Source organism: Anopheles marshallii, chromosome 3 (assembly GCF_943734725.1).
Source record: "Anopheles marshallii chromosome 3, idAnoMarsDA_429_01, whole genome shotgun sequence".
In the NCBI taxonomy this organism is placed as follows: domain Eukaryota; kingdom Metazoa; phylum Arthropoda; class Insecta; order Diptera; family Culicidae; genus Anopheles; species Anopheles marshallii.
The window spans coordinates 34803963-34815018 of record NC_071327.1 but is presented as its reverse complement, the minus strand read 5'-3'; the positions used below and the strand labels follow the sequence as shown (position 1 = coordinate 34815018).

Sequence of the window (11056 nt, the reverse complement as noted above, 5' to 3'; positions counted from 1 at the left end):
CAGCAGACTAATTTACACACAACCAATCTCCTCGTTCTCATTTCAGGATGACAGTTTCGTACTGACACGCGAACTAGCGCTGTAATATGCTCTCACTAGAGCAAGTACACGAACCAGCCCATCCTGCTACGCCACTGCATGTGACAACACCCGATCCTTAACGCACTACAAATTGAGACACATTTTCTAAAGCCAACTTCACTCAAAACACACAACTTGCAGCAGCAAACGGCAACAACATGGCGCTCAGTACGACGACCGATGCATCGGTCGATGTTATCGCACAAAAACGGCTCGAGTGTCTGGAGACGCTGAACGAAACCGTCGACACGGCGATATCGGGTGAGTGTGCGTCCGTAACTAGCTGAAGTGTTTGTTCCTACTTCCCGAGTACCTTCCGAGGGAATGAGGCGTGTGTAAAACCGCACAAGGAAAACGCGGGAAAACTCACCACCAACGAAACGCAAACAAAAGATAGAATCGTGGTGAAAATCCAATTAAAACTTTATCTGATTAATGATGGAACAGTGCAGCGGGTTGCGTCGAGCACGCCAGCAAAAAACGCATAACGGAAGCATAAGAAAATTCGGTTCTAATGCATGTTAAGACTAGCGGGCGACAGAAAAGGGAGCAGATGGGTGGGCAAAACTGCAACTGAGAGTGCATAATGATTGGATTTACAGTTAATTAGACGGTTGAATCATTATTGGTTGGCATCGATCTATCGATTGCACCACCAGATCGTTGTGTCTGTTCGTCTAGAAGGAAAAGGAACATTTCTTTGCTCCGGCGAGGTCAACCGTACTCACGCTGATGTCTTTATGTCGCTTGCCTGTGTTTTCTTATTCCTCTATTCCCGTCTATTCTGCAGGACTCTTCTGCCCCGGGACATGGGATGGATGGTTATGCTGGCCGGACACAGCTGCAGGCACCTCGGCGTACGCCCTCTGTCCAAGCTTTATATCAGGTTTCGATCCAACGAGTAAGTATCAGCCCCCAAACGATCGATTTTCCCACTTCGCTCTGGTTGCGTTCGAACCCGCACAAATGGAGCACCATTTTCATGCTTTTTTCATCGTTAACGTCCGTCGTTCGCAGGATTCGCCCACAAGGTGTGCAGTGAGAGCGGTGAATGGTTCCGGCATCCGGAGACGAACAAGAGCTGGTCCAACTACACAACCTGCATCAACCTGGACGACTACGAGGTAGGCGAGGGCGCATCACCGATCACCTTCTCTAGCGTCATCATTTTTTTTACCGTTTTTTTCTCTGTCTCGGGTTTTCCTAACCTTTCCCTTTTTCTATCACTCTCTTCTCACCCGACAGTGGCGGAAACAGGTGAACCTAATATACGAAACCGGATATGCCATCTCGCTGATAGCTATCCTGCTATCGCTCGCTATTTTAAGCTACTTTAGGTAAGCGCTTATTTCAGCGCTCGGACGGGTTAATGAATTTCGTTTATGCTCATTAGGGTTAAATTACTCTACCCCGAGAAATGGGGCTTGGCCTGGTGATTGGGTTTCCGCGTGGTTAGAATATAAACCGGGGTTGAACGGACAGTCGTGACCACCCTGCCATCCATACGTTATCAGACTTTATGAGCGTTTCGCTATCTAGTCAAAGTTGTTGGTGCTTAATGCATTTGGAAACATTTTCACGATTCCACGTAGAACGATTCTACTTCAGAATTCATCAGTTAGTTTATATATGCCAAGCGTAAAAAATAAAATAAATTATGCATTCAAGCAAAGGTCTGACAAAGAAATTCGGACCACGTTTTGAGCGAATTCTTCAACGTAGATTCTCCTTTATATTGAAGAAGGTAGTTCGTTTGTAATGTTGATTATTTTGTGTTGTTTTTTTTCTAAATTGAGTTCAAAGTCATTGTTAAATCAAGAAAAAAATAATTATCTCAAATAAGAAATGATGTATTCCTAACTTTCTTTCAAAGCGATATAAATCTTACGGAAGCAACTTCTATTCGTGACAACTGCAGTATCCCTGTTTAATCCACACAACCGTTTAATAATGTCACTAAAGCTTCTTATCCTTATTAAAATACACATTAAGCGAGCCAGATTCCGCCAGGTGGTCGCTTTAATCCCACCGTCTAGGATCACGATTAATGTTTTTATCAGCGTGGCAGGTATGGTTACGATGTACTGTCCACCCTTACAAAACATCCCACCAGACGAACGATCCTTGGAAGAGAAAGAGCGAAATTCAATAATACACTTCCCACCGTGCTATTTGATTACAATCCTGCTCCTTTCGACGAGCTCACTCTCTATCCGCTTTCCGCGTCATTCCAGATCGTTGAAATGCGCACGAATAACGCTACACATGAACCTGTTCGTCTCCTTCGCCTGCAACAACTCCCTCTGGCTGCTGTGGTACCGGCTGATACTGACCGATCTTGATCTCCTCCAGGAAAGCGGTGTAAGCTATGGACAAAACGCCCAAAACACTTCACTCGCATCCATTAACAACCGCTCCTGTTTCCCTTTCCGTTTGCACCATTCAGGCTGGCTGCATTACGCTGCATCTGGTGCTGCACTATTTCCTCCTGACCAACTACTCCTGGATGCTGTGCGAGGGGTTCTATCTCCACACGGTGCTAGTGTCGGCGTTCGTGTCGGAGAAGAAGCTTCTCAAATGGTTGCTGGCGCTTGGCTGGGGTTCGCCAGCCATCTTCATCGTCCTGTACGGGTTCCTGCGAGGCTACGTTAGCCCACCGAACGACACAATAGAGTAAGTGGGGCGAAACCTCTCTCTTTCTCTTTCACTTATTCGCTCTCTGTATGTGTATATTGAATAAATAAAAACTCATTCCGTATAATGGGTGCTCGGGGTGGCCATCATAAACGTCAATCGGTTCGATGGTTCGCTTCGGCTGGTGGCGACCAGGTGAAACGTTGATGCGTTTGCGATTGATGATCCAATTAAGAGTTATATTTGCAATCATATTTGCATCGACGCTTCGCTTCCATTCCATTCCATTATGTATGCTGATAGTTACGATAGTTGCCACTGGTAGCGAACACACATACGATAGCACAACAATTAAATTTTTAGCTTTTCTTAAATCGTTTTACTGTTTACCATATTCCATAAAGACCATGCACCATGTATCATAAGGACGAAGTTGGATTTTTTTAACAAGCATAAACATATTTTTTCACATATTTAACTACATCCGGTAACTTTCCACACAGCAACAACCGTACAACATCCTTCTGTGTTTTTGCTACTAGAACAAACTACAACGCCGACGGGGCAAACTGGCATCGGAGGCGTACACTCCTGTTACTTCACATAGTTTCGCATGGCATTCATTTATTCATTCGCTCGAAAACAAAAGCCCTTAACCTCTAATCTCGGTTCTGTTTGAAACGTTTCACTTATTTTTTTTCTGTTTCCGATTTTCGTTTCTTTTCCCCGTCCAGGTGCTGGATGAACGATAGTTCCTTCAACAAGGTGTTCGTCGGCCCGGTCTGCATTTCGATGCTGCTGAATCTGGTGTTCCTGTTCAACATCATGCGGGTGTTGCTGCTGAAGCTAAAAGCACCGGCCGGTCCACAGGGTGCCGGTCCTTCGAGAACGATTCTACAAGCCTTCCGGTAAGTACGGCCTGTACTGAACGTATTCGGTGCCGAAGGGCTACACTGTATTTCGTGCGTTATTTATGCTTCTCCTTCCGGGAATTCGTTCTCCAACCTGTACGACACATCCTGCTGGTTTGCATGAACTTTTTGTTACTATTTTGCATTGAACGAAATGAGTTCCAGAGTTTGGGTTTTATGAAGTTACTTACATGAAAAAACTGTGTCATACTCACACATGAGTGTGTTCAGTAATGAAAATCCTCCGCCCAAAGGGCAAAGGATTACCTGTACAACTACCGATACGATTTGGGAGGATTAATAATGTTGACTAAGAACAATAAAAGAAAGTTTTGACTGTTTACAGAAGGGGGTGCGGTTGGATAGAAAGTTGTCATCTGCAAACTAATTAGAAACAGTAACCTTTTTTATTTGAAACACAAGATTTTTGCTTGTTACGTCCAAACCAGTTGCTTAAAAACTCTTACATCTCTTTTTATGATAAACCAAGGAGAGATTTTAGATGTTTAAAATAATTTATCTCATTTTGAAAAGCATAGCAATACATACCATACATACAGTTTTGTGGACGAGAACAGGCTTAAGAAAATTTGTGGCTATGTGTGTAATTTTTTTATTGATATTAAGACAACAATGATTCGATATGGCTGTTTCAGTCTTCATTCGTTGTAGTTCAATTATTTATTAGTATATTCAAGCTAGCAAAGCAGTTTATTCAATTAGGTTGTATAGAACAGAAGTTAGCATTCGGCCTCAAACCGAGGTGGTGATTACGGTGCTGCAATCTTCTCCGGAAGTCCAATACTTTTGGAGAACCGATCTCCCTGAAATATAGTACAAACTCTGCGTACTGCCAATTCCTCAGTACTTTCATATGCTTTCATAATTTGATAAATATCAAGCAAATGCCTAACAGGTTATGCTGTACGACTGCGCTGTCTCCTTGAACATCTGGAGGTTAACATTCGCCTCATAGAGTTCGGGTTTTGCTTCTTAGGTACTTTACAACTTACGTCAGATGGCACAGCATATGTTTGTGGCTGGCCTACTCATTAGCTCTATTTGACTCGCCCAACCTTACTACAACGGTTTGATACAGATCAAAATTCTAACAATGGCTTTATAAAGGCATATTTATCAGACATTCTCAAGAGACTTCAAGATGTCTTCATAAGAGGTCTTTTGAAGATAATATCGAAAGGATCTTGTAGCAAAGTCTCGTGTACTTTTAAGTATCATGAAATTTATATTTAATGTTAATAAACCATATTAACAACTTACCTTAGCCTTTCTGTATTTCCTGCATGCATTATATATTTTACATTTAGTACAATTGTACTAAATGATTAGTATTAGTACTGTCCCATCTTAAATTAAAACCTAAAAACGAAATCTGAACAGATGTAACATGTAAAATAATCATCCTATTCCAATATTCAACAGCGCCACACTGCTTCTGGTGCCACTGCTCGGTCTCCAGTACATACTTACACCGTTTCGTCCGGGCCATGGCCATCCGTACGAACGAACGTACGAAACTATGCTTGCTTGCACTTCCTCGTTTCAGGTAAGTGCTAAGTGCTCTAACAAAACTACCCAATAAACAAAAAAAAACGAAAGGACATTGTGCGTAGTGTAACCGTGACGGAACTCTCGAAATAAAAATTGCTTTTGATGCACTATACCGTCCGGCACGTCCATCATTCTTTGCTAACGTTCACTACGTATCCAACAGGGTCTGTTTGTGGCGGTACTGTTCTGCTTCCTGAACGGTGAGGTGATCGCACAAGTGAAACGCAAATGGCGCACCGTGTTCCTGCGTACCCGCGCCAACTCCTATACTGCGACGCAAGTGTCCGTAAGTACGTTAACGCATCTTTGTTGAACGGTTTGATTTTTTTTGGTTTCGTTTTTTTTTATTTATTATAGCACACCACAGCTTTCCTCACAAGCATCACACACGAATAAGTTTTTGGTAGAATGATGCCTATGCACGAAACGCAGCAAGGGAACATTTTTTGTTGTCGTTCAAAAATCAATTTGTACATAAAAGAAATGCTTTTCGACTGAACATTATTTAGTGTAGAAAGAAAGTGAAGCCAGTAAATCGACGCATTATCCACTGTAGAGCATTTCTATTTAGTGCAAAATCTTCTTATCTCACGCCATAGTATGCTCTGGTCATGGCCCAACCCTGACACCCATTCGGGGTGTAGTCACTAGTTTACACAACCCCACCCCCTAGTGCATTGCAACTCCCTTTCGCATACGCTGGTGTACCTTCCGGGTCTAGCCGGGGTGTCGTTTAAATCAAAACTTAACTGGGCGCCACCAGTGTTTATTCTTGTGGCCACCGTTAACGCCTGCTGATGGCGTTTACGGTCGAGCGTATCATGCAGGTACAGTCACCACGAGGCACCCGTGAAAACGATAGTGCACCAGGGATTAGAGACGATAAATAACGTGAGGCTCTCACTACGTTCACTTTATCGCTTACATCGTTACCTTTGCTTAAAGGTTGGAATGGCTTGAACAAGAACGCTACACCACGCTCCTACTCCCCTGCTTCTACTGGCCCCATCGGTAACCTTCCTCATCCCTAGTTCCACCATCTCCGATTGTTGTATAATTTTCCTTTCAAAATGGTATCGCTCTCTGTCACACACACACTCTCTCTCTCTTTCTCCCACTTTTCTTCTCTTTTTTCTTCTTTCGTCCTATACTTTCAGTCCTACGCTATATCTGAGACGAGTTTTTAAAAAAAATTGAATGCAAGTATCTTTGTTTTCATTCCACTATAAGTGACCAAACCAACAATTGACCTGTCCTGTTTTCTCCTGTGTTTGTTTTTTTTCGTTCAATGAACATTCATTATAAAACAAACAAACAAACAAACAAGAAAAAAATAAAACAAATCCAAACAAATCCCCACACAATGCAAACCAGCGTTCATATTTTATTGTCTCATGAAATAGCAACTTTTTCTTAGTCTCTCTATCCTTGTTTCCATTTTGTTATGAAAAAAAATCCTTCAATGCATTGAATTAAATTGTTTCATTTTTGTATTCAAAGCACTTTGTTTGATTTGTTATCCTTTATTCCCAATGTATGTGTCCTATCCAGCAGATTTTCATGTTATTTGTTATAACTCAATTTAAACTTTCATAATTAAATTTGTTTGTTCTTTGTTGTGCACGTTTGTGTGCATGCGTTTTTGTTTCGTTTTTTCTTTAATTTTCTGCATACAATTTGATAACAGTATTGAAATCCTATGTTCTCCTTTTACATGTTGTTTTCTATTTATTCGTGTATTTATTTATTAATATACCTCCATTATGTGTTACATTTTCTTGTTCGTCTCTCACGTAGGATGAAAGCAGATATTACAAACTGTGCTGAGTTTTCACATGTTTCTTTTTCTAACTTTTTTCCATTACCTACTCGATCTGGTGGTTGGCTCCTTGTTTGTTACCTTCCTTTCACTGTCCAATTTTTGCCGCTCGCACACACCGTTTGCTGTTGTCTTCATCACTCCACTTTCTCTCTCTCGCTCTCTCTCTCTCTTCTTTTGTCATTGTTTTTTCTCTTTCTCTCTCTTTCTCTTTCTATCTCTCTCGTCGTGTGTATTAATGTCTGTACTGTCCGATGTGTAAAATAAATCCCCAAATTCTAATCACAGCCGGTCACCTTGCAGTTCGTCCGTTGCGGTCCACCAGTGCCCGGTGAGGAGAAAGTTTGACTAAACGAGTACACCGACCGCGGCCCAACCAAATCCGCCCGTAAACCATTCTCCAACCGCACCCGGAAGCGCTCGCTGCTTCTGTCTGCCTCGTCCGAGCTGTCGGAACCGATGGCCAGCACAATCCCACGGCCAACCGATAACGTACGCGACCCATGTTCCTCGGCCATCGATCCGCAACCGAACGGCACAACAAATGGCAACACTACGAACGACCTCAACACCACCACCGATACGGCACCAACCGCGACAGTTCAAAGGGTACATTTCCGGCCGGAACCGGTAGCTGTTCTGCGTCCGCTGACGGATGGAAAGCCGTCGTTCGTCGGAGCAACCACACGAAACGGTCACACCCACCGACAACAACCGCCCTCGATCAACGGGTTTCATGCGACGATGGAAACAGATTTTCCCGACGACACTGTGGCACCCGCGGATGAGATCCTTTAAACAGGTGGCAATCGGAAATTCGTTAGCTTTAAAACGATCCTATCTGTGTAGAATTAAGTTACCTGTGTGAAACTATACATAACGGCCAAAAATCTATCCGCTGATATTGCGATCGTTTGCAAAATGATGCGATTGAAGGTTAAGGAAAACGATTTTATACATATTTTTTGTAATAAAAACAAACAAAACTGTTCCTCTGTCCCATTAACGCTATACGCTGGGTCTGCATGTAGATATTGCAATTGCTTTCTCTTGTATGTCGCTGTACACATGTGTTGATTTAATCGGAAACCGTAAAGCACGAACGCTTTAATGTCCGACACTGTTCAGATGAAAATAAGTATGTACTTTTAATGCACGGTAATAATAACGAATAGATAATTATCAAATGTTACGCAGTTAGCGATAAGAACAAAAGGGGTGTAATTCAAACGAGGACACATGCTGGATCCTTTATTAATGACTGTGTCATTTGCTTCTGTGAATTGAATATATGAAGAAACAAATCTAAAACGATGTGCAAACTTGCTAAAATGCCAAAAACCACACCGAGCACATACACACTTAATCGAACTTGAACTAGACAGGCTTAAACGGACAAAGATGTAGTGTATAATTTGAAAAGGGCTGTTTGTTACAAGAAAAATAGTCTATCAAATTTGTGAGCTAAGGAGATGGATGAAAAAATTTGAAAGATAAAAATAATTAAGAAAGTTCCCGAACATTACATATGAAGATGATTCTGTAACAGGAAGCTATGAATGGGTCTTTTAAACAAAATACACATACACACACAACTGTAGTTAAATATAAAGCATATAAATATGAGATGAAAACCTACACAATGAATATGCTATAGATAAACGGGAAATGTGAATGATCTGTTTTTTGTCTTTTTTTTCTCTTTCTTTCTCTCTCTCTATCTCTCTCTCTCTCTATCTCTCTTTCGATACGTTGTAATTGTACTGAGTGGAGGATTGAAACAAATATGAGACATATAAAACAAAGTGAATTAAAGAAGGGGAAAAATATATCAGAATTTACTGTGAAACGATATGCTTGGTGAAGTGGGAAGTGATCAGTTATTAAATATCACATTTATTCGGCAAAAAGAACAGCTAAAAGATATTGATTACATTTTCACGATGGTATTGCATGGGCTTAAATTGTTTGCAATATATTCAATTACTGGAATCACCTTATCATTTACCTGACGGTGAATTAAAATGGAAAAACAAATTTTATAACTTGTTCAATTTGTGAATATTCTGTTTTCCTCGTCGTTAAATATTGTTGCGAATATTATAAGAAGGTCGAGAGCGCTGGTAGGTGTATGATTTATGCACTTAGATGTTGAAAATAGAGCCAAATGATAGTAGCACGGCCATTTTTAACCTATCATCCTTCATTTTTTAATTGTAACTTTTGCTAATGTGAGTGTGTCCTGCTCGTTTTTAACAAAACGAATGCGCCTTTTCACAATTAGCATATTATTATGAAGAATATTTGTATTCCAATTTTTCAAATTAAATGCAACGCGCTCCATCAGAATGAGAGCATTTCAATGGAGGCGCCCAGTACCGAATGGAGACGCCTGGTTGTTTGTAAACGAATGGTTTCCGTTGACGGAGTAAATCCATTGCGTGTGGGACACGAATGGCAAAACCTTTGATGTATCCCAATAATGTCCAATCCAGGGAATGAATGTTGGAATTTACATCACCAAAAACGTCACCAAATATTCACACACATATCCGCTAACATTCTTGTCTGACCGTCCCCCAATCGGGGAATGTGCTTTGACAAATGAAGCGAACCGTTGGTGCAACCTTGCAGTGAACATCACATTCCAATTGGCCTTTCATTCCCGTTCCATCAAACGGAATTGATTGCCTTGACATTTGACGTTATTTACCTCGGCCGGAGCAAATGGCTCTGCTAGCACCTGCAAAACAACACCTAACTGAACGAGGCCTCACATATGCTTAATTGATGTTAAGCTTTTGAGCAATCTATTCCAGCGGCTTGTTGTGGTGCAACATCTGCCGTTTCGTGTCAAATCAAATCCTGCCTGTGTCTGTCTTCGTAGCTGAAGGAAACAACGTATAGCATCACATCCGGATGGTGAAATATGAAATGTCACCGTACGAAAGTTCATTTCCTTCACACATGCCGGTTAAACAACTGTCTTGCGTCTGTCTGTCTTTGCCTGGGTGCTCAGGAGGGAAATCCATAAAGACGTATTTGTTTTCCATTGTGGCGCCATTAAAAACGACTCTCGAGCAGGCGGCACTCCACCAGTGTGCCAGCATTGCAAGGCATCGGTGTGTTTGTGTTCCATTTTAGTTGAAATAACATTTCCCCGTTGCCAACCATCCACCAACAGCATGGTGTGGTGATTGCAATATACAATCTGAAATATATTAGTCATACGCACTTTGATAAGGGGATGTTGATAGGTCATAGCTATTGAGTAATTTGAGCATAATCAATAACAAAGAATATGAAATTCAGTCAAGTTGAATCAACATTTTTTAAATTTTTTCGTCACGGGAGATTTCTATATTCCTAAAGCTTATAGTTCTGGTTCTACATGAAATAACATTTCTGTACTAACGTGCTGCTTTCATATCTGTTAAATGATGCAAATCATCTCTTCGCTTCGCTATACGATTGGTAAAATGACGGATTAAATGGTTGAAAATGTTCAGTCTGGGGTAAAAAATAAACATTTCCTTGCGGCTAAAGCAAACATGAAATTCGACGGCGATATGACCCCCTACAATCGGCCTCCAACGTCTGTTAATGTCCTTTCCCGCACTTAGCTTCCGACGGAAGTCTATTCATACTTCCTGCCTTTCACTTACACCCATCTTCCTCGCTCATTGCATTCGGTATCATCAATCAATGCACGGTATGGTCACATCATGTTCACGCTCTTTTCACAACTCATGTTGGGCGCACACGACCAAATGCGTTGCGACGCGAATTGAATTATATCTTGGTAAATATTATTTTGTTGGAAATTGATTTCCGATGCCCTCAAAACACAAACGCGATCCTTTTCCCCACTGAAGGCATTTTATTCTGGTTCTGCGGAAAGCAACGATCCATTCTTTTGCCTTTCGGCATTTCAGTAGTGATTGATGCTGTTTTTGAACGAGGAATGGAGGAATGTATGTGATACAAGCGATTGATGTTTTGGTTTTATCTTTCTATTCTACTTTCTTCGTATAGTGAT

General features: G+C 41.4%; 1 protein-coding gene across 2 annotated transcripts; it reads left to right on the top strand.

Moving 5' to 3' along the window:
* The first annotated feature begins 239 nt into the window (after positions 1-239).
* On the top strand, positions 240-7443 carry LOC128715336 (calcitonin gene-related peptide type 1 receptor). 2 transcript variants are annotated; one of them, XM_053810218.1, is made up of 10 exons: positions 240-342; positions 872-982; positions 1099-1205; positions 1327-1418; positions 2316-2442; positions 2528-2754; positions 3450-3623; positions 5070-5193; positions 5362-5484; positions 7306-7443. In XM_053810218.1, the coding sequence occupies exons 1-10, from the start codon at positions 240-242 to the stop codon at positions 7363-7365; spliced, it is 1248 nt and encodes a 415-aa protein (XP_053666193.1). In that variant the 3' UTR covers positions 7366-7443. The 2 variants fall into 2 exon arrangements, with proteins under 2 accessions (XP_053666193.1, XP_053666194.1); XM_053810219.1 differs by having other exon boundaries at positions 7321-7365.
* Positions 7444-11056: the final 3613 nt, after the last annotated feature.

Bases quoted from the DNA above. Each gene is read 5' to 3' on its own strand.
- LOC128715336 (XM_053810218.1), top strand. From the start codon at position 240: ATGGCGCTCAGTACGACGACCGATGCATCGGTCGATGTTATCGCACAA. The intron at 2,443-2,527 runs GTAAGCTATGGA...TGCACCATTCAG, and splicing joins ATCTCCTCCAGGAAAGCGGT to GCTGGCTGCATTACGCTGCA. The intron at 5,485-7,305 runs GTAAGTACGTTA...TTCTAATCACAG, and splicing joins ATACTGCGACGCAAGTGTCC to CCGGTCACCTTGCAGTTCGT.